This window comes from Cervus canadensis, chromosome 32, assembly GCF_019320065.1.
Source record: "Cervus canadensis isolate Bull #8, Minnesota chromosome 32, ASM1932006v1, whole genome shotgun sequence".
Taxonomy (NCBI): domain Eukaryota; kingdom Metazoa; phylum Chordata; class Mammalia; order Artiodactyla; family Cervidae; genus Cervus; species Cervus canadensis.
The window spans coordinates 28,264,090-28,291,651 of NC_057417.1; the positions used below are offsets into that span (position 1 = coordinate 28,264,090).

At 56.2% G+C, this 27,562-nt stretch overlaps 1 protein-coding gene across 12 annotated transcripts in view; it reads right to left on the bottom strand.

The window, feature by feature from the left end:
* Nucleotides 1-231: 231 nt before the first annotated feature.
* CUX1 (cut like homeobox 1) overlaps nucleotides 232-27,562 on the bottom strand; it is a 348,486-nt gene continuing 321,155 nt past the window's right edge. For 9 of the 12 annotated variants that reach the window (XM_043454963.1, XM_043454969.1, XM_043454964.1 and 6 more), the window contains one exon: nucleotides 16,781-26,428. In XM_043454963.1, coding sequence (XP_043310898.1) covers nucleotides 25,720-26,428 — 709 coding nt within the window. In that variant the 3' untranslated portion in view covers nucleotides 16,781-25,719. Of the gene's footprint in view, nucleotides 1,136-1,349; nucleotides 1,415-2,189; nucleotides 2,271-2,675; nucleotides 2,733-3,287; nucleotides 3,372-4,449; nucleotides 4,567-7,427; nucleotides 7,538-8,034; nucleotides 8,102-8,837; nucleotides 8,966-16,780; nucleotides 26,429-27,562 lie in introns of those variants that run through there. The other 3 variants (XM_043454973.1, XM_043454971.1, XM_043454970.1) reach the window with 1 other exon arrangement.

The following is a 27,562-nucleotide window of genomic DNA, read 5'->3' on the forward strand; positions in this document are numbered from 1 at the left end:
TTGTCTGCTCAAGGGAACTCAGACTGTGGGCCTGGGTTTCGGCAAAGCTCTGGACCCACTCAGGGAATTTCGGGGATGAGAAAAGGGGGAGAGGCCTCCCCCGTGTGAGGGACCGTGCCCCATGCCAGCAGAGCAGCCATCAGGTCCAGCCGCAGCTCCTGGGGGAGTTGCTACAGGAACCCGCTCGCCAGTCTCCTGTGCCCTCACCATCACAGAGGGCAGGGGCACCGGTGTGGCTGCAACACGGCATTTATTCAAAATGTGCAAAGCTGAACACGCAGGTGCAAACCTAACTTAGGAAGATCTGCCAGTGGCCCCGGGGTGGCCATGCCAGGATGGCCCACCTCCAGCTCGTGGCTGAGAAGCCCCCTGGGCCCCTCAGACCAGTCCTTGGGTCTGAAGAGCCTGGGGCGTGGGTGCTCACTGGAGAGTCCTCCTCACCTAAAAGCCAGAATATCTTGCTAAAGAAGAAAGCAAAAATCATAGTGCGTCTAAGGGGTTGGGAGGGGATAACAAACTATCTTGCCCTCTGCAGTTCCCTTTCTTTTAGGGGCTGGGTGGGGCCATGATAAAGGAAGGTGCAGGGGGCTGGACTCAAACCCCGCTGTCCTTCCAGGAAAAGCTTCCATGCCTTGGAGGGATGGTGATGGATCTGAGGGGAGCCCAAGGGGATCCCGGGACAGCCCGGGGGACCCCAACTGGATTAACCATGGCCAGAATCAGTGGGAATTCAGTATCACAGCCAAGAGGTCTCTGTCCCCAGGGCTAGAGGTCAGGCTGCTGGGTGGGACCCAGGCTGGATCACCAGCCTGAGATGGACTTGAGGGGGGTCCCTGTGGCCCAGCCTGGCTTGGCCTCGAGAGCTTTCTGGACTTAGGGAGACTTATGAGGCTGAGACCCTCTTTTAAGGGAGCCCGAGGAGACTTTGGGGACCTCTGGCACTGTTGGGTGGAGGGCAAGAGTCATCTACATGGGGGATTCTCCAGGGAAGCCTAAGTCATTAGCAGCAGCTGAACAAGCAGGGGAATGCAGCCATCACTGTCGAGTCGGGGAAGCCTGGGGACATCACTGCCACAGGTCGTTGGCGGCCACCCCCTTGTCATTCTCGTGGAACTTGTGCAGGTGGTCGGCGAACCTGGGGGCCACAGAAACATTTGTTGAAGCCGAGTGTGAAAAAGAAAGAAATGTGGGGGTGGCGGGGGGCATGGAGGTCTCCAGGGGGTGTGCCCCTGTGGGTGGACCAGATGCGGGCAGTGATGGAAGGCTGGGTGGGGACAGGGAACATAAGAACATAAGGGTGGTGCTGGGGGCCGAGCGGGGGCCCGAGTGGGGCGCGGGTGGGTCCTCACTTCTTGGCGCAGAAGGTGGCACAGTCCCGTTCCATGCTCTCACTCCACGCCAGCTTGTAGAGCACCTGCCCCGGGGGAGAGACATGGTCAGCAGCCTTGCAGCAACTCCGGCCGTCCACCTGCTGCCCCTGGGCCTGGCTTCCTGACACGTGACATTTCTTGTGGCCGCAGCCCCAGGTTGAGGGGGCGGGGCACCTTAGAGATGCTACCTCTCGTGTCCACCAGCTTCACAGTTGGTCAGACAGGCCTGGGCGTAGAGCTACCATCCCCAGCATTGCTGGGCACACCACTGGCAGCACCAGGACCGGCTGGGCCCTGGGGTCAGAGCTGGAGCCCGGGTTGGCCATATAGGGGCCATCTTGACTGTGGCCTCGCTGGGGGTGAGGGGTCCCTGAGGCTGAAGGCTTCTACAGGCACGCGCCTACCCCTGCTTCTCCCTCTGCTGGGTGGACACGCGGGCACCACCAGGCCCCGATATGTGCTGTGCCCGGGAGCTAGAATGCCTCTCTGCCCCCCAGGAGGTTCAGCTCAAGGTGTCCCCTCCCTGTGCGGCCCACCTGGCTGTCCCTCAGCAGTGACTCTACTGTTAGACCTCTTTTCCCATCCACCAGCCTCCCTCAGTGGCCCTCCCCTCCACCAAGCACCCCCCCCCCCCCCAGAGCTGGGCCCTGCGTGGAGCCACACAGGCTGCTGCCCCAGCTAAAGGGCCTGCTGGGCGGGCTTGTCGTCCCCAGAGGCCCGCGATGGGGACAGAGTGGCCGAGCGCAGACTCTGTGCAGGCGGGCGGTAGGTGGGGGGGTACAGTGGTGAATGTATCCCTGGCCACGCCCAGATCCTCACCAGGAAGACCAGGAGGTGCAGGAACAGTGTGTAGAAGAAGCCGATGGTGCGGGCCATCTTGTTGGAGAGAACCAGCCGCCCCTGGGGAGCAAGCAAGGCGTGAGTGGGGTGGGGCGAGTCTCACCCACCGCTGCCGGGTTCACCCACCCAGGGCAGCCGGGGGAGCGAAGGGCAGGAAAGATAGGCTGCCGCTCCAGCGTTCAGGCTGGGAACGCGGGGCCTCAGGAATGCTAGGGAATGGCGCCCCCGTGTGGCCACGTCTAGAATCTACCGTGCATAATGGGGCTGTCACGGAGACGGACAGACAACCCGCTCCCCCCCTCCGCCCCCCGGCTACGGTTACACAGCCACTCGACCGGGCCTGCGAGGGGCAGCGGGGTCCCTGGGGCTTTCCAGACTGGGCTGGAGGGCAGGCGACCAGGTGCCCAGAATTGCAGGCCCAGGCCCAATCTGGGGGGCATGGTGGGGTGGTGGGGGGAGACTCACCATGCTGAGCGTGGCCTTGTCCCAGGGGCTCAGGCTCAGGTATTTCCGCTGCCGCTCCTGAAGGGGGAGGAGGGATGAGGGGAGGACCCCCAAAGGCCCCCAGAGCCCCAGCTCACTGCAGAGAGGGACCCTGCCCTGCTGTCCCTGCAGGGCTCCGGGGTGTGGAGGCTGCCAGGGGCACCCTGGTGCCCAGTCCCACTCAGGGCCAGTGACGGAAGCTGCTGCCCCCTCTGAAGTGGCCGATTCTGAACACGGAGGGTCTTCAGGGCAGGGGAGGGAGGGTTACAAGCCCCCTCCCCACCACCGTAAGTCACCTGACACCGCGAAGCTCTTTGCCCGTGTGCCTGCCCCCCTGGGGTTAACCGGGTCACAGCTGCACACCCTCACGGGGCCGTCAGCATCAGCTGGTGTTCCAGGCCTGCCCTGGTGGACCCCAGGCCTCCCCGGAACCAAAGTGAGTGTGGGGGCTGCCCTGGTGGTCTGGGGTGTCACGGTGCAGTGTGTGTGGGGGGGTGCAGGGTGAGACCAGGGCTGGTGGAGGGGGGCCACAGGGAGCCCGAGGCCAGGTGAGCTGGTGGGTGCCCCGGGCTGCCCCGCGGCCGGCCCACGCACCCGCTTGCTGAAGGAGGAGAAGGGGTCCAGGCGCTCCTCGTACTGGGTTGAGTAGCGCAGTTCCGTGTCGTCACTGCCGCCGCCCTGCAGGAAAGGGAGGAGAGACCCGGTCAGCGCACCCGGAGGAGGGCCAGAGCCAATGGACCGCAGCCCGACAGCCTCACAGGGAGCCTCAGTCTCCTTTCCGCACGGTGGAGGCGGGGACAGGGCCCCGGGTGACGGAGTGACATATGGTGCCTTGTGTCCAGGGGCGCTGCCCGGGATCAGGGGTCTTCTCCCTGGGGTCGGGGTCACCGTGCCTCAGGACAGGTAGGGGGAACCAAGACCCCGAGGGCAGCTGGAATGTACAAGGGCGGGGCGCGGTGCAGGGAGGTGGGTCTGGAGGGGCTTCGCTGGGAGAGTGCAGGGTGGCTGTGGGGAACAGGCCGGCACCTGGGAGATGAAGGCCGCCCCCCAGCCCTGCAGCAGGCCACGTAGTGAAATAGAACTAGTTCGCATGGAGCCTGGGCGCCCTCTGGTGGCCTGAGAACAGCTTCAACTGGTGGTTTGGGGGCGGGTGGCTGAGTCTTGGACTTGTCCCCCAGCCAGCGCGTCACCACTCCATCCTTCTGCCCACTCCGTCTCCCCAGGGCCTCAGAAGGGTTTTCCTGCACGAGGTGGTCTCCTGTGAGCCCTGGGGGCTGAGAGAACCCTCCCGGCTCAGAATAGAGTGGGTAGTTTTCTATTCCAATCTGATTGATAGGTTTTTGGAATGTTGGACCCAATTTTGGTTTTTTTTTTTTTTAATATAAGTTTAAAACATACGAATCCCCCACAGTTGTCCTGTATGTTCAACATCCCTAGGGTTAAATTTCCAGATCCTGGGGTCAACTAGTGGGTCCCCCCATTTCACAGAGGACTCACGTGGGCCTGAGTCCTGTGAGCCCTGCCTCTTTCCGAACCTCATTACCTCCTGGCTGGGGCTTCTGATGAACAAAACTCCATCAGGGCTCCACAGCTTAGGGAGGATAGCTGGTAAGCCTGGGGCGGGGTGTGTGGGATGGTCTCTGGGGATCCCAGGCCCATTGCTGCCCAGCAGCTCACTGCCCCCAACCGTCCTGCTGGGACCACTCCTCTCCCTAGACCTGTTCAGCTTGGAAGCAGGGGGCCGGGGGGCGCTTACCCGACCAGGGTAGCTCTGCAGGAACTTGATCTTCTCAAAGAGCTTGATGTTGTCCGCGCGCAGGCTGTCTAGCTCGGTCTGCAGGGCTTGGATGGTGTGCTGGGCCAGGCGGTTCTCCTGGGGGCAGCCGGGTGGGTGAGTGGGTGGGCAGGGCCCGCAGCGGAAGGAGTTGGGGGAGAGGCCTCCATGCTGGCACGGGTCCCACTCTGTCTACCCCGAGCCCCTGCTTGGCCTGAGGTCACATCCTAGACCTGCCAGCCTCTGCTCAAAGCCCAGGGAGACCACAGCAGGCAGAAGTCACAGTCCTTGGGTCACTTTCTTTTATTCTTTTTTTTTTTTTTTTTCTTATTTTCCTGGGTAACTGTCTTCATGTTGTTTGTTTATGGTATCAGCTTAAAATTATTGTTGAGATATATTTCATATAACATAAACATCATTTTAATGTATAATTCTTTTTTTTCCAATACATTCACAATGTTATGCAACCATCTTTAATTTGCATATTTAATTTAACATGCAAATTAATATATAATTTAATTTCAGAATTAAAATTAATTTTAATCAGTTAATTAAAATTAATTTCAGAATATCTCTATCACCCTAATAAGAAACCCCACACCTGTCATCACTCACTCCCCATGCCTTCCTCCCCCGACCTCTGGCAACCACTAATCTACTTCCTGTCTCAATGGGTTTGCCTCTTCTGGACATTTTATATAAATGAAACCATACAATATGTGATTTTAATGTTTGCCAACCTAGGGGCAAAGTGACATGTAAACTCATCTTCCAACTTATTAAAATGCTTAAAGAGGTGTTTTCTTCACATTGTGAAAAATTCAAAAGCGCAAAAATGTCCGTAGTAGTGTGGCAGTTCTTCAAAAATTTAAAAATACAATCACCGTATGGCCTAGCAATTCTACTTCTGGGTGTACACCCCAAAGAACGCAGGGACTGTGCGATAACTTGCTCACCCATGTTCATGGCAGCATATTCACAAGAGCTAAAAGGCGGAGCAACCCAAGTGTCCATGGACAGGTGAAAGGACAAACAAACTGTGGTCCAGCCACACAATGGAATATTATGCAGCCTTAAAAAAGAAGGAAATTCTGACACATGCTACGGCATGGATAAACCTGGAGGGCATTATGCTGAGTGAAATAAGCTAGAAACAAAAAGACACATATGCTATGATTCCACCTATATAAGATATGTAGAGTGGCCGAATTCATAGAGACAGGATAGAATAGTGGAACGTGGCAGGAGGGAAAGAGGAGTGAGTGTTTAAACAGTGCAGTTTCAGTTTGGGAAGATGAAAAAGTTCTGGAAATGGGTGGTGGTGGGAGTTGCCTAACAACATGAATGTACTTAATGCCACTGTGCTGCATTTAAAAATGGTTAAGATGAAAAAAAAAAAAATGGTTAAGATGATAAATTTTAAGTGATGCATCTTTTGCGTGTTCAGTCGTGTCTGACTCTTTGCAACCCCATGGACTGTAGCCCACCAGGCTCCTCTGTCCACGGAATTTCACAGGCAAGAATATCAAAGTGGGTTGCCATTTCCTCCTCCAGATGTATATTTTACCACAACTTAAAACACATACATGGTAAACAAGAAAGTCTAGATTTTTAAAGCAGAAGGCACAATCTTATAAATACTCCTTCCACCCCACTTGATCTAGTTTGAAGACCTTTTTAAAGGGCTGCCTAGCCTTCCATGGTGATTGTCCCCAGCCCTCGAGGGGCATGGGTGTTCCCCGTCCACTTTCACAAAGGTAGCTGTGAGGGGAGCTGTCCTGATGGTCCTCCATTTGAAGCCTCTTGCTCTGGAGCCCAGATCACAGGGGGTCACTGGATCTGGTTCACCCTTGTCACTGGACCAGCATGGGGCCCGGGCTGCATGGGTGCTCAGTGAATGTCGCCCTCCCGGAGACCTCAACCCTTTCTGCCCCATGGGGGAGCTGCGGGTGCGGAGGGAGCGAGATATTTCACCGCCTGCTCAAGCGGTGACTCTTTCAGAAGATGGAAACCTTCTTGGCTCCTCTTTCTACTGGGAGAGAGATCGGAGGACCTGGGCTGGCTGGCTCTGTGGGATGGAGGCAGGGGTCTGCAGAGTCCCCAAGGGGACACTGCATGTGAAAGACCCACGTGCAGCTGGACTGGTTGCCTTTTTTCCCCCAAATACTTAATTAATTAATTTATTTGGCTGTGTCCGGTCTTGATTGTGGTGTGCGGGTTCTGTAGTTGCCCTGCAGCACGTGGGATCTTAGTTCCCAGACCAGGGATTGAACCTGTGTCCCCTGGATTGGAAGGCAGATTCCTAACCACTGGACCCCCAGGAAGTCCCCGGGCTGGTCACCTTTGCAGACTAGACTGGCTTTTCCTTATGGGTTCTCTCCAGGAGGGTCACCAGTTGGGTGCTTAGCAGACAGCAGGCTCTCTCGGACCCCACAGAGCGCCTGGCCTTCTCTAGACTGTTCCTCTTCATAGGGTTCAAGACCCGCCTCCCTGGGACCTGCCCCTGCTTCCCACCCCTCCACCTGATTGAGATGTTTCTTCCTGGACCATGGTGACTGCCACCAAATTGTCTTCCTGGGCCAAGCCTCTATTCTAGACTGACTGCCTGAGTGACCTTCTTACCCTCCATCCTGGCAGTGTTGGTCCTCAGCTTAAGCCCTTCCATCACACCCCAGCCTGGCAGTAGGGACCTTGCCTGGCGACTCTCTGTCTTGTCCCTGGACTCCCTTCCGGCTCCTTGACCCCATGTTCCTGTTCACGCATTTACCTGGAGGGTCTGATTCTCCCTTCAAAGCCCACTGTGATGTCACCTCCTCTAGGCATCCCTCCCTGACCACACAGAACAAATCTAATCCCACTGAGGTCTGTGGTCTGTGACGCGTCTTTCTTCCCTACACCTGTGTGTCCTCCACCCTGTCCTCAGGTTTGTGGAGTGTCGGGGAGGGGGGGACGTGACTCACCGCTTCCAGCTCCTGGTTCCGGGCCCGGAAGCGCTCCCTCTGGCTGGAGATGATGGACAGCAGCGAGTCCACCTGGCCCTCAGGGAGGGAGCTGGCAGGTGCCGAGGGTCCTAGGATGGAGGGGACAGTGGCTTGGGGGTAGTGGGGGGTGGGGGGGGAACAGCCCAGTGGGGGGCCCTCAGGTCACCAGCTCCGAGGGGGCTCTGGCTGAGTGCCATGGGGTGGAAGCAAAGGGACACTGAGGGGACTGGGTGGCCCTGCCATCGCCACTGTGTCCTGGCCTCAACACTCGGGGGCCACCTCCGCTCCAGCCCTTGGCTGCCTCTCAGGGCTGGGCCCCACCCCCACCAGGGAGCTGATCAACACCCACCAGCCTGCGACAGGCCCCTAGCAGGGCTGAGCCGGTCAGGGTTCCCACGGTGGGGGTGTCAGACTGAGGCCTCAGGGGCAAGTGGGGGGCTCACCATTCTGGTGAGTTTCTGCTGCCTTGCTGGCCCGGGGGCCTGGCCTCCTCTGACAGGTGTGTGCTTTTAGGACCCAGGTGACACCACCTTGGCTCCCGTCCCCCTCTCCCACCCAGCTCATCATGGCCTGGGTCCCTCCTTACCATAGAACAGGGCGGTGGCCTCCTTGATGGGCTCGGGAATCTTCTCCAGGCCGAGCTCCGCTGCGCCCTGCAGGTGGGAGGGAGAGGTCAGCGAGGCGTCTCCACACTTGGCAGTGAACACAGCCGTCCAGGGGGCCAAGCATGCAGATGGCAAGGGGCGGGTGGGGCGGTCCAGTGGCAGGGGCTGGACACGGCGGTGGCCACAGGAGGGCCTGGAGAGGGTGCCTCACGGGGGCCATCAAGGCGCAGGTGGTTCGCCCTGAGGCCGGAGTTCAGCGTGGGGCTCCCACCCGGCTGCTCAGCCCTGACGGGCACGGGAGGCTGGCTGACCCCGGTCCTGCCCGCCAGCCTGCCGTGTCGCCCCAGGCCAGCCCCGTTTCTCTCCCTGGGCTCCACTTCTTTGTCTGGGAAATGAGGTGGGTGATGTGATGATGACCCCTGAGGATCCTGGGACTCTGGCCTTTCCTAATCTCGGGGCCTGGGGTCCTCTAGCTGTGGGATGGGTGGATAGTCCTGGCCTTGCTTCTGCCCAGAGCTCTCAGGGCCGAGGGCCAAGCCAGCGCCCAGAGGCAGGGGCCTTTGTGCCCTTAGCCTGCGGCCTGCTGTCCCGAATAGGGCCTTTGTGGTGAAGTGAGCAGACAGTCCCCGGAGGTTGTAGGTGACAGGCCCTGTGGGGCTTAGCGTGGGCCCAGAGGACACCAGCTGCCCAAGGACGGGCCGGCTGGCTTGGAAAGTCGGCATTTTGTGAGGCTGAAGGCAGCCTGGGCAGGCGGGGAGGGGGCGGGGGCGGGGGGCGGGCTCACCTCGGCGTCCGGCCGCTGGATGGACTGTATGGTGCTTAGGTCCTGCTCCAAGCGGGCGATCAGCTCCCTCTGCTCGGCTGCCGTGGCTGTGAGCTCGGTGACGTGGACCTGCAGCTCCGCGCAGCGCCCTGGGCCAAAGGAAGACGTGGCTGTCAGAGGGACCCGAGGTGCGCGCCCTGCTCTATGCCTCCCAACACAGCCTGTGCCCCTGCCCGGGGGACCAGCCCTAGGGTACTCCTGGCGTGGGAACTCACTCTGCCCAAGAACTCTCTGGGTTTGGGAAGGAAGGAGCCCAGGTCAGAGATTTAGGAGAAATGCCTTCCCCGACCGCCGCCGTCAACCCCCAGCTCCGCAGTGACCAGCCCCTTTCCCTCTGCAGGCCTCACGGCCCCCGTCAAGCAGGGCAAAGAGGCTGAACCCAAAGAGTCCCGAGCTTTCTCCATGGCTGATGCTCTGGGATAATGACCAGAGGGAAGCCCTGGTGGGTAGAAGGGGGGGAAGGTAAGGGAGGTACAGTGGGTGGTGTGTGGGGGGCAGGTAGACCCCCTCAGACCCGACGGGGGGGAGTGGACCTCAAACCGGCTCAGCCCCTCCCCTAACAGGCTTCAGCACACTGTTAGGGATGGGGCGGCGCCCCTGGGACCTCCCTGGTCCCCAGCTTCCGGGGCCCTCTCCCCTGTCCCAGCACCGGGTGTCGTCTTTACAATAAAGCAAATCCCAAACAGTTCTGTGTGGAGACTTCCCCGTGCTCTGGGAGGGTGGGAGTCATTGATGAGTCTCCCTGTGGGTGCCTTCAGCTGCCGTCGGCAGGGAGGACAGCAGTGGCCCAGGAGAGGACAGGCCCGGGTTGGAGGAAGTCAGTCCTGAAGACTCGTTGGGAGGACTGACGCTGAAGCTCCACTACTTTGACCCCCTGATGCAGACAGCCGATTCATTGGAAAAGACCCCGATGTTGGGCAAGATTGAAGTCGGGAGGAGAAGGAGGTGTCAGAGGATGAGAGGGTTGGATGGCATCACTGACTTGATGGACCTGAATTGGAGCAAGCTCTGCGAGAGTGAAGGACAGGAAGGCCTGGCGTGCTGCATTCCCCGGGGTCGCAGAGTCGGACACTGAGTGGCTGAACGGCAGCCCTACGTCTGGGTGGCTGTGACTCTGGGCAGCGGCCTGCGCTGCTGGGCCTCATTTACACAGTGACAAACCCTGCTCCTTGCGCAGGGATGGTGGCCCAGGCCCGAGGCCTTTGAGGGTAGACAGTATGGCCACCAGAGGGCAGTGTGGCCCCAGAAATGTCCCAAGGCCTCGAGCTGAGGGCAGAATGGTCCTGGGCCCTCTGGGCAGAGACCGTGCAGCCTGCTCATCCGCACCTGCTCCATCTCCCGGTGCAGGCTGCACACCAAGCTCTTTACACATCTCACTACGGTCCGATTGGTCGGATACGATGATTGTACGGACGGAGCTACCAAGGCTTCCCGGCCTGGGACCAGATCCCCCAGGGTGTGCACCCCCGCCGTGATGATGCCCTCCCCACGCCAGGATTCAGGCCCCGAGGGGACCTGTCCCGTCTGTCACCACTGGGCCCCCTCTTCACCTGGCGGGTAGGTGGTGTTGCCTGACGTGAGGGGTCTGAGATGGGGCGGGGAAAGAGGCCGCACCCGAGGGCAGGGCTGGGGCGTGCAGGGAAGGCTGTGGGGGGCAGGTTTAAGGTCCGGCCTTCAGCCTGCAGGGCCCAGAGAGACCCCCAAAATGCAGCACCCCCTGGGCTGGGCAAAGAGGCCTTGGTGAGCATCGCATACACTTAGGAGGGAGGTGGACGGGAGTCGTGCTGAGGTGTAGGCAGAGGGCAGCATGATTAGTGGTGAAGTGGACCGAGGGAGGGGACAGGTTCGGTTCTGGGTGCTAGGTGTCCAGAGGGACGGCCACAAACAGGAGCACGTCCAAAAACGGCGCCGGGCAGACAGACCTCTGGGGATGAGCAGGAGCATGGGGAGCCCAGAGAGGGCTCGGTGGGCAGCCGCCCACCCCGAGGGGCAGAAGGGACAAGGCGGAGGCTGGGGAGCCCGTGAGGCAGCCCGGTGTCCGGGCCCAGGAGTTGTGCACCGAGCGGTTCCGCGGGGACCCAAGGGCGGCTGGAAGGTTGGACGAAACGCAGGTGAGACGATCTCGCAGCCAGGTCTGGGGGAGGAGCGACTCGCAGCTCCAGGAGCCGTCCGTGGGTGGGGGGGTTCGCTCGTGTGCTCGTGTCTGCTGCCCTGGGGGTGGACATGCAGGCCCCTGCCCACCGAGGTCCCTGACGGCAAGCCCTCTGTCCTACGTGGCCCCCCCGGCCAGTGGGCGCCAGGCCGCGGCCGCTCCTGCCAACGCTCCCAGACACTCGGTGAGCCACCGAGGAGGGGTGCAAGGCTGAGTGTTGCGGGTGGCTGTCCCCCAAGAAGTGTCTCTGGGTGAAGCCAAGAGCCATCCTGGCAGGCGTGGAGGTGACTGCCCAGGAGGCACAGGGAAGCTGGGCAAAGGCGGGGCGGCAGAGGCGATGGGGCAGTGCTACCAGAGGGCCCTGGGGGGCGGCGGGAGACCTGCCACCCCTCCCTTCCTTCTGTCTCCTTTGCTGGGGGTGGGAACACGCAGACTGAGGTTTTGGGATCATGTCGCTGAGTGGCCACTTGGTGTCAGGGGAGGGTCCTGAGATGGAGTCTGGCAGGCCTGGGCTTGAATTCTGGCCCTGCGGCAAGGCAATAGAAGGTCCTGGAAAGACCCGTGATCCCCACTGTCGCAGAGAACCCACGCGGGTAGGCCCGTGCCTGGAACTGACCCCTCAAATGGGGAAGGGGCGAGTGGCTGTATAGCTGGGCTCTGGCAAGCCTGAAGCGCTTAGTAGAACAGCTAGAGGGATGCACATGGTGGAAGTGGGACCCAGGGGTCTGAGGCTGGAGATGCAGGTCGGGGAGACCTCCAGGGGGCTGGGGAACACCTGAACAGGACTTTTGGGGATGTTGACATTTTCTGGGGTGTCCCGGGAATGGCCCAGAGAGGACGTGGCAGGAAGCAGGGTGAGGTCAGGAGGAAGCGTGTTAAGGCCCCAAGTCAAATAGGGACCATCCGTGAGTAAGGAGGGGTCGCCGGTATCTCAAGAAAGGTTGGAGAGTTTGGTCAGGGTGGTGGTGGAGTGAGGGGTGGCAGGGGTGCAGAGGGGGGATGTGAGGCCAAGCCCACTTCAGACGGACACTAGATGGGGGTGGGGCGTGCTCGAGACAGGGGGTCGTCAGGAGGACGCTGCAGGATGGGGTATGTGCAGCCCGGAGGAGAGGGTGCGTCTTGGAGGGGGCGGGGGGGGGGGCGGGGATGTGTGGAGAGAGAACCCCTTGCCTCTGAAATGTTTTGCCCATGTCAGGCAGGCACAAAACAGCCCCCCTCCCCTTATCAAGGTTCATGGGACCTCGCCCTGGGAGAATCCGGGAAGGCCTTCTAGGGCGTACGTTTCACAGAGGGGAGAAAGAAAGCGGAGTGACGATCAAAGGCAGAAACTTATCCCAATCTGAGTCGGGGGGCAAGGCCTGGGGGCATCACACCAGGGGCTTTCCTGAAGGTGGGGGATCCCTTTATTCAGTCAGCCACAGACAAGCCAGGCGGGAGCTCTGGGGGAGTCAGCATTGTCTCTCTGCCTGGAGGGCTCCGAGAGGCACTCGGCAGCCAGCACACCCACCCCCTCTCTGCTCTGTGCCCACAGGCGGCCAGAGACGGTGCCTGAGATGCCAGCGCCTTGGCTCCGCCGCCAGGGTGTTCCCCAGCAGGTCTCCTTCGTGTCCTGCAGCCCTTGCTTCTTTCCACAAGCTCACAAGCACATTCTTCTCCCATCTGAAATGCACCACCTGCTCCCCCCCCGCCCCCGCCATTCTCTGACTCCATGACCCCTTTCAGCAAAACTCCCTGAGGAAGCTGCCTAGTCTCCACTTCCTTAAACCTTCCCCGTCAGACCTGGACACCCCCTATGCCAACGGTCCTGGCCAAGGTCACCGATGACCTCGCACCTGGCTCTGTCCTCGTTTCTCAGCCCTCATCTCACTGACTCATCAGCACTTGCTCCCAGGGCACCGTCCCGGGCCTACTGCCCCCACTGGCCGCTCCTTCTTGGTTTCCTTTGCGGGTCCTCCCCTCTAAGCTCCCAATGCTGCTGCACCCAGGGTGCTTCCCCTGCTTGCCTTTCTCTCAGCTCTCATTCACTCTGGCCACCTCTGGTGACATTATAAGCCGACGACCCTCCAATGCACGGGCATCTCCAGTGCACTCCTTTTCCTGGGTTCATCCTCCAATGGTATCTCAGACTTAACAGGTCCAAACTGAAGCCTGACTTCCCCACTCCCTCAGCCTGCTTCACTCCAGCAGAAGCCCCTGGCACACGGCCCCAGGAGGCAATGTCCTCAGGGCTGAGAGGAGCAGAGGCCAGGCCATGCTTCAGTGGCTCAGACCAAACCCCTGGGGCCCTCCCTGCCCTTCCCTATCCCTCCTGACAGCTCCGCTGTCACATGGCTTGTTTTGGCTTTCCCTTCCATTTAGATCCAGAATCCAATCGGTTTCACCCCTGCCCCCACCTGGTCCGAGTCACAAACTCCCACCTGGACTGTGGCCGACTGAGAGCCCCTGCTCTCCCTCCTTCTGCCCTCACCCTTAGAACCTAGTCATGAAGCAAGACCAGGAGAGCCTTTTAAACAGTGAGACCAGACCATCCTCCCTTCAAACCCCATCATCCCCTGTGTCCCTTGGGGTAGCAGCAGCCAGAGCCCCAGCAGGCAGCACCTGCCGCGCCTCCCCCTTGCCTCTCTGACCTCGTCGCCGCCCGTCCCTCCTGTTGGTCATTCTGCTCCAGCTGAACTGGTTTCCAGGCACGGTTCTGTGCCACAGGACCTTTGCACTTGCTGCCTCCTCTGCCTGAAACGTTCTTTCCTTGGGCGTCTGCCCGGTTCATCCCCTTGCCTCTGTCAAGACTGTCTGCACGTTACCTTCTTAGTGAGGCCTGTCCTAACTGCCTATTTATTTATTTATTTTTAAAATTATTTATTTATTTGACTGCACCGGGTCTTAGATGCAGCAGGCAAATTCTGAGTTGTGGCACACGAGATCTAGTTCCCTGACCAGGGATTGAACCCAGGTCCCCTGCATCGGGGTTGCTCATGGATTCTGAGCCACTGGACCACCAGGGAAGTCCTTGTGTGTGTGTGTGTGAAGTCGAGTCAGTTGTGTCTGACTCTTTGCAACCCTGTGGACTATAGCCCACCAGAATCCATGGGATTCTCCAGGCAAGAATACTGGAGTGGGTTGCCATGCCCTCCTCTACGGGATCTTCCCACCCCAGGGATTGAACCCACGTCTCTTAGGTCTACCTGCATTGGCAGGTGGGTTCTTTACCACTAGTAACACCTGGGAAGCCCCAGGAAGTCCTGGACTACCTATCTAAAATTTAACCCCTCCACGTGTCCTTCCCGTCCCCTTGCCTTCTTTCCCATAACACTTATCACCGTCTAAGCGGCCGGGTGATTCATTTATATCTATCATCTTCCTCCCCCACAGGAAGGTCAGCTCCTTGTTTGTTCCTGGCTGTAACCCCAGCGTCCAGAGCAGTGGCCCACGGTGAGCCCTCAGTGTGCTATTAGCTGGAGGGTCTGGCCTGGTAGAGAAGCACTGTGTCCTCCCTAGAGGACTCGGTGGGAGCCTACACAGGGGTCCCCAGGCTGCAGGGCCTCCCAGGGGGCAGAGGCAGCAGGAGCCTGGCTGGGTCAGCTGGCCTCGGCTGGACCCACCACCTGGTTCAGACTCAGGCCTCACCCAGGCCCCTCCAGGCCATGCCCTGGCTTTGGGCCTGCCTGCAGATCTGCCAGAGCGGAGCCCCAGGGTGACCCTGCACCCCACCAGTGGGTGCGTACTTGCTGGGAGCCTCCAGTGGGGTGGGGGTACATCCTCCCTGGCTGGGGCCCCGTCACTCCCTGCATGGCTGCAGACACTCTCAGCGACATCTGAATTCCTTCTTGATGTTATTCATAGAAAAAGCATCACCTGGTGAGACGTCACCTCCAGACCTGGCTTTGTTCTTACCAACGGTATGGTCACACCCCCCTCCAAATGCATCCCCTCACTTACACCCTACCCTAGCACCGCGGCCTCCTGCTCCACTGACCCGCCACATCGTCGCCTTGCTTCTGGGCACGTGCTGCCCTCCACTTGGGTGTCCTCGCTGCCTGTCCATCACAAACGCCTCCTCCCACTTCAAGGCCACACCGGGCTGGAATCTGCTAGCCCTTTTGCAAGTCCCCACCGACAACACAACAGTTCTCCCCAGTCCCCTGTGTTCTTACCCTGGCTCCCTGGGAGCGGATCCGAAAAATGCATGCCCCTCTGCCCCCCGCAAAGCCAACATCTAGGGCCGTGGAGGAGGTAGTAGCAACACACCCCGAGGCTGCCACACGAAAGCCCTTTAAAACACAAGCTGCGGATGAGTCACGCACATTAATAATATCACCGTGTCACCTTACGCGGTATAAACCTGCCATTCCCCAGTGCAGCAAATAAGGTACAGTTTTGTTCAGATCCACTTAACCAGAGAGAAAGGAGAAGAGCTGTGCCCAGGGAGGCTGAACACTGCCCGCGTGGGGACAGCGCCCGACTGCAGTTGGCACATCAAATCATGCTTGCTTCTCTGCCTCTGGTGCTGGCTGTTTACGAAGACAGGAGCCGGTGCCACAAAACCACGTGCAATTGCAGTTCTGCTTAATTAAATCTCACTGCAAGAGCAGGGAGAGCTTCTGGGTAAAAAGACTTTGTGATAGGTACTTTTCTTTTCTCTTTTTTTACATTTTATATTTTAATTTAAAGGATTTTTTAAAAGTAGGGGTGTACCTAAACTAGCAAACAGAAAATGATTGCAGTGGGGTTTTTTTCAGTGCCAAACTGGGAGAGCCTTACTGATTTTACGTAATTTCTCCCGTGGTGGGAGATGGGCAGACATCTGGGGGCAGCTCTGGACACTTCCACATCCGGGTGATGGAGGAGATAGGCTTGGGAGGGCCCAGCTCTGGTGCGGAGGCTTTCCCTGCTTCAGGGTCTCCTGTGGAGGGCGCATTGAGTCTAGCTTAGCTCACACTTCTGTATCACCAGTGGGAACTTCACATTCTGAAACGCACAGATCAAGGCACAATCGACAAATACACTCCGCCCCCACCCACCAGTCAAAGGCCGGGGAGGATGGCGGTTCTCTTCCAACCCTTTAGATCCCGAGACGAGAAACATCCTTGGTCACAAGCCTGTGGACCACCGGGCAGCCACGTCTGCGGGGCTCTCCCGCCTCCAGCCCCGAGCACTGGCTGGAGAGGCCCTTTCTCAGGAGCCTGATCCTTCCAGAAGCCCACGAGACACCGTTCCCTCCTTCCTCCTCTCACTCACTTGCCCGCACTCACAGGTGCCCTGAGCTCGTCCTTCTCCACATCACAGGGGTTAGGGAACAGAGCGAGAGACCCTCCCCATGCCCCTCAAACCCGCAGGCTGAGGCTGGGCGGCTGGCCGGGCACCGGCTGCGGCCATCAGTCAGCCCAGGGCCACGCCAGGGCGTGGTCGGCCACCCTTCCTGGTCTTCACAAGCCTGTGAGACACGTGGTGGCCCTGTTTCACAGACAAGGAAGCCAGTGCTGGGAGGGCCAGGCTCCAGCGGTGCCAAGAAGCCAGCGGGGACACAGGGCCTCATGTGTACCCAGAAGGAGACCCGTGGACAGCGGGGCCAGCTGGCCCTCAGGTCCCCCGCGCATCCTACCCAGGTTTCTGCCGACACCCGGCCCCGACGCCACACGCCCGAGGAAGCACGGGAGGAAGGCAGTGCTCGAGGTGCCCTTTGGACCCAGAATGAAAAGTGTTTGCTGCTCCTCCTCAGGCCAGAGCCCTTTAAATAAAAACAACCCACACGTTCTTGTGTTTGTATAAAAGATATTTACTTCAATTATCACACCTAGGGTGCTAGTGAATAATAATAATACATGGTGTGAGTTTCATACAGTGATATTGCTTCTCCATATCATATAGGGACCGTTGTACAGTGCTGAGAACAAACGTCGTATGGCTAAACCAAGGACAGAAGGGACGACGGGTGCCTCCCCCACCCCCATGCCAGGCGGATCAACTTTTGACTTCTCGTGTTGAGAACAAATAGCAAGAAATAAAATGTTACCGGAGATGGGTCACAGCAACACAACAGAGGCTTTTCTCAAAGCTATTTGTACAAAAATGATGCTTTTTTTTTTTTTGGTCAATTGGGTCATTGTGAGGATTAAAAAAAAAAAATCTGTGATTGTGAGTATGAACAAACGAGCTCTAAAAAATCTAAGATTTAGTGCGTTACAGAAAATATAAAATACTGCTAAAACGTAAGACACCACGAGACAGGGTGGTGGTGGGTGGGGGGGGAGCTGAGCTTACTGGGAGGCGTCTGGAAGAGGCCCCCACGTGGCCGGCCATCCTGTGCTGTGTTAGTTAGTAGTCTGGGCAGGAGCGTGGCCACCTGCTCTCACGGCAAGTAGTTTATTGCACAATCGCAAAGAGCTAGGTCTTACTCAGTGGAAAGGGACGTGGGGGCACACCGCCTTTTCGTTTTGCTTTTTCCCATTTTTATTTTCTAATGTGCTGTCCACAAATGCTTTCAAAATTTTGGATGAAATCCTCACGTCTCCAAAATGCACAGCATTTCCTGAAAGTGGGGGGGAGGGGGGGTGTTTCAGAGGGTGGCACATGAGATGCCCGTTTTCTCTAGGAATGAGGCAGAAAACGGTGAGAGAGAGAGAGGGAGAGAGAGAAATGCATAGACGACTTGGGGGAAATGGAAACCCTTGCAGGGGGAGGGATGGGGCCATTGTTTCATCAGGGGGCTTTCAAAGAGGACAGAATCAGGACGCCAGATGATGTCAGAGGGGGGAAAAGCCGTGGGTGACACGGAGAGGGAGTCGGGGGTCAGCAGGCCCTCTGGGAGCCCCGCCTCAGGGCGGCGGGCAGCGCCCAGCCTCAGCCTCCACCACCCTGACACCCAATGAGCAAGCCACTGGGTGTCTTGCTGGCTGTGCTTCTCCACGGAAAGCTGTGCCCCTGGCCCATGCTTCCTCCGCACTAACCACAGGAAGGGGGAAAGGGGCTCCCCCCTCTGCTCCCCTGGAGTGGGTCCTTAAGCCACAGCCGGACAGAAAAACACGGTTGCTCCGCAAGATGGTTTTGACCAACTTTGTAGGCAAGGAAAACGACAACAACTGTAACAAAAGCCAATGGAAACTCGTCAGCCCAGTGAGCCTTGCCAGAGACCTCTCTCACCCGAAGTCAGGCTCGACCAGGCCTCCGCGCCCGCCCTGCCCCGGGGCTCCTGAACCGTCATGAACCCAGAAGTCTGACCAGAGGCTCTAGGAGGCTTTGGGGGAACCGAGCTTTGCTTTTTCTAAGTCTCCTCTACAGCTCCTCACACCAGCCAACTTCAAACCCCGGCGCTTCCTTAACATTGGGAGATTGTTTTGTTCATCAACTCTCTCGTTTTGAAAAGTGAGACGTGATGGAGACCACCAGTTTTTGAGTGGCTACTCTGCAGAGGGACAGCTGATTCAGAGAAGCCCCCCTCTGCCCTCTGATCACATCCCCCAGACCCTTTGGGTCTCTGAGGGTGGGGGAGGGAGGGAGGCCGAAGACAGCAAAGGCTGGAGTGAAAGTCAGAAGCATTTATGGTAACAACAATGACACAAAATAACAATACACTCCTGATAAGTACTTATGATTAACCTAATAATAAATAGAATAGAAATATTTTTTTAAACAATTTTTTTTTCCTCAAGGAAATATCCTTTTATAATTATCCTCACGCACGCTGCGGGGAGGTGGAGGGGCGGGGGTCAGTAGCAGTCGATCCATCTCAACAAGAAAAAGGTGAAGTGCTGGGAGGGACGCCTGTGGTCACACGCTCACTGGGGAGGGTTCTCAGCTGCCTAGTCGCAGGCCCCTTCCACGCGCCCTGCCGCCCCAGCCAGAAGTTCTGGTGGGTGCCCGTGGGCCCTGCGTGACTAGCATGGCGGTCAGCAAGAGGCAGGCTGAGATGGGGTTGCGGGGCAGGGGGGTAGGCAGTGCTGGGGAGGCCCGTTTTCCCTTCAGTTCACGAACAAAATGGAACTACAGTGAACAAACTCATCCTGCTCCTCCACAACCTGAATCATCCTGGTCTAAAGCTTACTTTGAGTCCATTTGGTGTGCAATACGTTCTCTCTTAAAAATGAAGGGAAATGATTTCTATTGCACAGAGCTTTTTACACATAGTCATCTATTTAAGTGCTTTTTGTTTAAAGCAAGCTATGAGAACATAAAAAAGAAAGAAAGAAAGGAAAAAGGAAACGAAAAACGGAGGCGAAAAAAAAAAGAGAACCAGAAAACAAAAGGAGCCCCGTGCCACTTCAATCCATCTTGCTGACTGGTATCTGGTTTCACCAACGGAAGTCCCAATGCTTCTGTATATACTGTGCTTCTGATTACTGTCCACAGGGGTGTGTAGCCACGACTTTGGAATATAAGGCACCTTTCCTTTCTGTTCACAGAAAGCTTGATACATAGCATACAGCATATTTTGTGGTAGAAATGAGAGCCTAAACACTACAAGAATTACAGTAACACAGACTTTACTTCTTTACATTATTGGATAAGCTATAATGATCCATGAAAAGCAACTCAAAGGTATTTTAAATGTTTAATAGCAAGGATGGGGAAGTGCGCATTTATGCCTAGCCTAATGTCTTTCACTAGCCTTTTTTTTTTTTAAAAAGGTTTTTCACCTACGATGCCCAACTTTTAAAGTTAGCATTTTGGAGGAGACTAGGCGCTTTGGAAATGTCTCGTTAAAGCTAAATGTCACTTCATCCAAAAATGAAAATGGGGAGTATGCCACTGACGGCATGGACACAGTCTCTTTGGAGGGGAGGTGGTGATGGAAGGCTAGTGGCAAGGCCTGGGCAGGCAGGGACAGCTCCCATCATGGGACTGATGGTGGGGGAACTACATTTCCATCTTCTTCCCTGACCAAGGATGAGGTTCCCAGGCTGCTGGGGAAAGGCGGACTCTGGGGCGGGGCTCATTTTATGCTCAGCTCCTCGTTGCCCACACCCCACCCCCCTCTGGCCTCCATCTACACTGCGCCCCCACAACCGGAGTGCTCTGGCCTCAGCTTTCTGTACATCTCTAAGCGTCTCACAGCCTTGATCTTTTGGGAATTTCAACTGGGAACTTCCTTTCCCTTCTTTTTCCTGGTAGTTTTCATCTACCAAAAGGCAGAACGGAATCCGAATGGGAGAAACATTGTTAAATTGGACCATCCTCTTAGCAAGCAGGTGTGCTGGCGGACTGACATTCATTGCACCGGGAAATAGATGTACACTGTGTTGGGAGTCCCGGGCCACCACCTGGCCACCTAGGGCAGGAGCTCTGCCTTGGGGTTCACGAAGGCTGCCCTAACACCATCAAGGCGCAAAGAAACCACAGCACAGCGAGGGGGACGGATTTCTAAATATGAGTTCTTCCCAGTAAGTGCGTGCAAATTCCTTCCATCAAGAGAACACTTAGGCCACCAGACTGGGTGGACCCACACCCAACCAGCAGCCCTGGGAGCTGGTTTTCTTCAGCACAGCACAGAAACTGGCCTATTCTTTGGGGAAGAAAAGATCACACACCTGAAGATTGGGCGTGTGGGTTCGGGAAGGCCAAATCCTTTCCTGTCCTTGGGATGCTTCCCATGGAGACCTCACAGAAGGGCTGAGATTGTAACTTTCCAGTGCCAGAGACAACAGAGCTCCCCCGTGCCAGGTGGGAATCCTGGGGAGGCGTCCTTATGTGGTCATGGAGGGGCAGCCCGGGGTGAGGGAAGCGGCTGTGACCGATCTTAACAGCTGAGCGGGAACGGGCAGAGTGCGCAGGCGGGCCAGAGACAAGGCCCCGCGGGGCCCGAGGCCGCCCCTGCCTGCAGAGGAAACAGCTGTGAGCGCTTCAGGAGCAGGTGGAGGCCAAGAGGAGGATCCCTGCGCCTCGCAGAGCACAGCTATCTGTCCGGCTTGTGCTTACAAGAGGGAAGCCGCCTGCCCACCAGGCTGAGCTACACTCATGGACGCCACGCTTCTATGTTTTCTCTTTCCGGATCCCACTTGCCTCACAGTTCTGAGGGGTACGGGGGCAGGTCCAGTGGGAGCGTGGTTAGTGAGGTAGACGGGGACAGATGAGTGTAATGACACGGGGCGGGGGGGAACATCCAGGGAGGGATCCCACTTGCAGCCTGTCGGGGAGGCCTGACCTCGCCGGGCTCTGTCTCCCCTGAGCAGCTGGCGTACTGGCCTCAGAGGGGAGCGGCCAGGGATAGCTCAGGGCAGACTCTGGTTTCTATAGGCCTGTCGAGAGGCGTCTGCTGTGGTGCATTTAAGGCAAAGGCTGTTGTCCCCCAGCTCAAGATCTAGGAAATCACCAACACCGTTTCACTGTGTGCTCCTCCCAGAAGGACGGGAGTGTTGCTCCTGCTGGCTCCTCTATTGTTTTCAGGGAGGTTTGTTTTCCTACCATCAGAGGAATGAAGAACATTGCATAGAAAGTCAACAGAGTTCAATGATCGCCTGTGCACGACAGGACGCGAGTTCAGGGAGAACAAAGAAATCCAGGCCAACTTTAGGCGGGAAGGCACCTGCCTGTGGACAGAGCTGTCCGGCGACTCTTGTCCCAACCTCTCAGGGCACGACTGCTGGGTGATCTTAGGGTTGGTAGCGGATGCCAGAGCTTGCGTACAACCTGCCCTCTGCTTGGTCTGCTTACGGGGCTGTGGCGGCCCTGGGTATGGAGGCATTCGGGTGTCTCCTGCCTCCTGGGGCTGAGGGCAGCTGGGGAGGGTCTCTCACAGCCAGAGGGAGCAGACAGGAACACTTCACCCAAAGCTCTGTTGCACTCTGGGTCTGGACCACCAACCAGCACATCTGGCTTTTAAGTAGGGAGACACAAAGATGCCCACAGGAGGAAGACAGATGAGCAGGGAGGCATTTGTGCTTTGGAAGTATAGGGAAACTGTCCCAGAGAAGCCGTGAGCTCTTATCTTTCTGCCTTGGTCACTGGCCCAGACATAGTGGCCATGACTTGAGAGTGGTCGTACAAGTCAGGATCCTGGCAGATCCTGGAGATGCCTCCCCAGTCTGCTGACCACAAGCCATCCTGTGTTGCGATGTTCTTCCGGCAGGTAAGCTCCGAGGAAAACTGAGTTGGAGTTAGATGGCTGTGGTAATCCTTCCTAAAGAAGGGTAACCTGCTAGACAGAAATCACAAGACTCATCCACAAGTTCAAGAGAAGAGGTCTTGTTTGGGAAGCTAGGAGGCGGGAGTGAAGCCACGCCCCTTCTACCTCAGACACCGCAAGAGAATGTGGGCAGGAACCAAGGGTCAAGAGGCTGAACTTGAACACTGATTGTATGTGGAGCCTCCACTTAGCCAGCTAAGTAATGGCAAAAACCTAAGTTATGAACACTGCCTCCAATTAACAAAAAGAAGCCATTTAAAATGGTATAATGGAGCTTGTAATTAAGTGTTAGTGTTTTCTACGGAACCGTTTTCCCCAGGGGAGAGGTACAAATCAGCTTTTTAAACTGATGGAGCGGAAAGAGGAAGAGGTCGGCTGCCTGTGGGAGCTACTGCTTGGAACGCCAGCCAGCGGAAGGTAAAGCCCATGTAGGGGATGCTGTTCAAGGCACTTGAATATTGCTTATCAAGATGAAAGACCAACCCTTGGACTCAGACTGAGGGGCACAAAGAGGAGGCGGGCACCCCACCCCAGGTTTCTGTTATTTAGTGGCAGCTCTTAAAAGTATTACAGTGACAGCTTAAACACAAGAGATCATAGGATTAGGATCGCAGTTAAAAAAAAAAAAAATAGAGAAAGAATACAAACATGGAACTGCAAGCAAAATTTAACCAACTGATTGTATCGAGCACCCAGATGTAAGTCTGGCAAAAAAAGACAGAATGGAAATCAACAATAACCTAGTTTTAAAAAAAGAAACAAAACCAACAAAAATGACTAAATTGCCTGGAAGAGCCAAAGTGGCTGTTTTAGACGTTACTATTTGGCCACGAGGATGGACAGATTTATACTTTATCAGTTTCCTCGATTTAACACCTTAGTAAATAACAGTCATGCCTTTAAAGCGAAAACACTACCCTGGCGTTCCCTGTTAACGCCCTGCTTTTCTTCTACTGAAAGTCGGGTATTTGGAGACTCATCATGTGATGACAAAATTCCTCCTTGAGGTTTCTGTGGAGAGGACACCACAGTACTGTCAGGGGCTCTGCTACTCACTGTCCTGAGGGTCACGGATGCAAACGCCCTCTTCTCAACGCACCTGGATTCAGCCAGATGGGAATCCATTTTCCCCTTAAGCTCCTCCGTGTTGAATTCTCTGCTCACTGAACCAGATTTCAAATTCAGAATGATATGAAACCATCAAAAGACAAACGGCCTGCCTCCCAGCCTCCTAGAGCCTTCTGCAAACTTCTTCTTCATGAAAAGGCATTGTCTTTAGTGTAGTGACTCTTAAATTTGTGAAAAACTTGAACTAAGTGCTGCAGTTGCAGGTTAAAAGACTGTAAATGAAATACATAATTTCTAAAACGTCATGCAAGAAATGTGGTTTCACATCTTACAGTCAAAGTCCTACAAGTTAATTAATACAAGCACACTGAGGTGTAATAGCGGGAGCATACCTTTAAAATTAGAACTCCCTCCCACCCCCCCCAAATCAAAAAAAGGTAATATTAATTAAACTTAAGAAATAATGAATGCACCATTAAAATGTCATCCAAAGATGTTGACCTAAGACAAAGGTTTCAATGATACACAATACGGTCAAAAAGGTTTCAATCAGTAATATACAGTATGACAACTACATCTTGTAAATTATACCCAATACTGCCGGCAGTCTATCCCTCTAAAGAATATTTGCCCCTTTCATCCCTTCCTAACAATCAGATAATAAAATACAGCACCTATAAATAAGCAAAAAAAAATATATATATATACCGAAATCATCTATTGTTAGTTTAAAGATATGGCAATAAAGGAGTCTAAATTAGCAAACTTGTAGAAGCCATAACTGATAAAACAGCTTATTGAAAAAAGGTGGCAGTAATGCACTCTATGTGTGCACAGGTACTTAGGAAAATACACAGACATATAAAATTGCACACACGCACACACGCACACTTTCATACACCTCTGTTCTCACGCATATACACATAGACGACAGGAGGAATCAGAGACAAGTTAGACTTTTGATTTGTACTTAGACTGCCCTAAACTGTGCATAAAAAGAACGTTCCAAGAGGCAAAATGAATGGAGGGCCAATGATCTGGTCTGGAAGTGAAGAGCATCAACATTTTGGTGTGAGACTACGGGGGGTGGGAGCCGAGCCCAGACTGCCACGTTCTCTCTTCTGCAGGGAAGGAAGGAGGCTTCCCACGACGTCAACAGTCATCAGTGCTTGTGGTGGGAAGAAAGGGACAGATAGAGAGACAGAGAGAGAGTTATGCGCGTGCTTGGGCGCACGCACGAGCCCTGCCCAGGCCCAGGGAGTGGCGTCCCCTGGTGGGGCTCAGTCCATCAGGCGCCCGGGAGAGTGGTGTGAGGTGAGGTGCCTTCTGTGTCACGGAAAGACTGCTGCCTACGAGGAGCTAGGGGCGAGGGGCCCCCAGGGGCCCCAGATCTGCCTGCGGCGACCTTCGCGGCCTACACGTTCCTCCTCTCTTTCAACGCTCGCACATGTGCAAGACGCACTAACACAGACATAAGACACCATAAATTAAACAAAATGAACGGGTACATGCTACAGTTCTAACTTGTCTCCTACACCTCCAAGATATGAGGTCTGATCAGCGTGCTCTGCGGTTAGAGGTTAAAAAGCAGATTATAAAATACCTAGATTCGGATCTTTTCTTTTTGTCCTGATTTGGCCTAGAATGGAGTGTATTAAACAAACCCTGGTCAGCAAAAGCCCAGAGTCAGTTAAAGCTATGGATCAATGTGCACTACATGTCAGGATTCTATTCACGTACAAGAAAACACTACGTCAGCTACCACAAAATCTGATATTTTCCTGATGTGACTTTTCTTGTTAAAAAATATGTGGAGTAAATGTGTTTTACTTTAATTCAAAGTTTCAAAGGAGAAGATTCTTTACTTGAAAATATTTAGGAATCCAAACTAGTGTGTTTAGAGTCGGTTTGACTGTGCAATCTCTTAGTGGCAACTGAACAGCTACAAAAACTTTCTTTTTTAAATTTTTTTTCTGAAAAATTCCCCCCCTCCCCTTTTTTCCTGGTTTAAGAAGATAATAGTGTATTATCGCTCTGAAGCCATTAGATGGCAGATAAAAAGCCCCCTTTTAATATGTGGGTTTGATTTTTTTTTTTTAAAGCCCACACGAAAAGAGGAGGGCGCAAGGCAAAGCTGTAAGAGTTATTCCAGAACCTGTGGAAATCACTTAGGGCAATAAAAAAAACACTTCAGGGTACAAAAAAGCTCGACTACACATTTCCGTTTTCTTCCTTGAAAACACGACATAGATTGGGCTTAATGCTCCTTTTGTTTTCTATATGCACCTTGGCCTATGGCGATTTTGCCCTGTGGCCCGCAGGGCGGTTAAGTGCGCAACACGGTCCCGGCCGCGGAGTCGGCGCCCGCCCCTCTGCCCGGCCCGGCCCGACCCAGCTCAGCCAGACTCGGTTCGACTCAGCCCAGCTCGGCCAGACTCGGCCCGGCCCGGTCAGGCTTGGCCCGGCCCGGCCAGACTCGGCGCGACGGGCGGGCGGGCGGCGCCCTCTCAGAACTCCCATTCGATGGGTTCCTCGCGGCTGGCGGCCTTCTCCAGGCGGTGGATTATGCTGTTCAAGTTCGCGGCCTTCTTCTTCCTCAAGGGGTTGTCTCGCGAGTCCCTGGCGCCCGCCGCCTCCGGGAGGCCGAAGAGGCTCTGCAGCGAGCTGGGCCTGCGGGCTGCCGCGGGCGCGCTGGTGCTTGGCAAAGCGGAACTCCTGTCGGCGCCGTCCCGGGCCCGGCAGGGGCCCTCGCCCGGCGGGGCGGCTGAGGTAGCGGCGTCCTCCCCGGCCGCGGGCGCGGCGGCGGCGACGGGGTTTGGCACGGGCCCCGGGCCGTCCGCGGGACCCTCGGGTGGCGGCGGCGGCGGCGGCGCCCGGGGCCGGCCCTCATCGTCAGCGGCGGCGGCGTCCGGGACCGGGGTCCCCGAGGGCGGCGGCTCTGCCTTCTCTGCCGGCCGCGGCGCTTCCTCCCGCTCCTCCGGGGCCGCAGCCGCCTCGGCCGGCCCTCCCTGAGACTTGGCGGCGGCCGCGGGGCCGCCCAACTCTTCGGCGTCCGCGGCGCCCGGGCCCTCGGCGGCCTCCACGCCGTCGCAGCTGTCGCCCTCTGAGCTGGGCGCGGCCCGGCCGCTCCGGGCCGACGGCGAATCGCTGGCCCCGGCCTGGCCCTGGCTCCCGGCCTGAATCTCCTCAATGAACAGTTCTCTGCGGATCCGAGACCTACGAGACACAAGCAGTGGGGGCGCCGTCAGGGGACCTCTGTGCACCTGTGCACAGGTGCCCCGTGTCCCTTCCCTCGCGGCCCAGGCGTCCTGCCATCTCCGCCCACTGCCCGACATCTCACTCCCACCGGCCTGACAGCCGCTCAGGCTCCTGCGGCCCGAAGTGGAGCCCCTCTTTACAGCCACCCCATCCTCCCCAGCCAGGAGCCGGCAACCCTCCCAGCTGAAAGTTTCCCAGGCTCGGGGTCTCTGAGTAACCTGTCCTTTGGTTGGAATGCCAGTCCCCTCTTCACTAGGATGGACCACCAACATTAATGGCACGGCAAGGTCCCACTCTTTGCACACCCACACCTAGCACTGGTGCTTGGTGTACAGCCATAAGGCCGAATGGATTCATACAAGGAGATAAAGTATGAATGGTAACCACTGCCACCCCCCGCCCCCAGACCTCCTGAGAGAGAACCAATTATTAGATGGTGCCCAAAGTGAAAATCTTCAGTGTCCAGCTCTGAGCCACAGGTCAGAGTCTCCGGTCAAGGCTGAGGTGGGATTCTATCAATTTGTGTGATTAAATTTCAATTAATTCCCTCCTCTAAAAGACGACCAGGGAAGGGTCACTTTTGACCAATCAGGAGGGAGGCCAAATATGTGCTCCAACACATCCACCATGTTTTAATTAAGCTGAGTTCAGCCTACAATGGAAAGTGTGCTTCACTACTTTGTCAGGTCTGAAGGAAACAGCTACAGAAGGGCCCAGGCCTTCCTTGTTTTGGAGCCCTGTAATGTCATGAGAGGGCTTTTGTTAAATCTTTTGTGTCAGAATTTCTCTAACATGCTCACAGTACTGGGTTCAATCAGAAGTCTCAATAGGTGTTTCTTCCTAAAAACCTCTGATCATGAGCCAATTGTTAGTGGATAACATCTTCAGGGAAATTAGCACCAAGTCCAGTGTCTTGCAGAAACTGGGCCTGCAGAAAGCCCTGGGTTAGGCGTGCATGAAGATATTTTCTGCAGTGTGTATAACTCAATAAAGGTGACATTTTTTGAGAACCCATGGTATGCCAGGTCCTGTGCTGGATGTAGGGAGGTTGGAGCCAGGGAGAATCCAGCTATAGTTTAGTCCAGTATATCA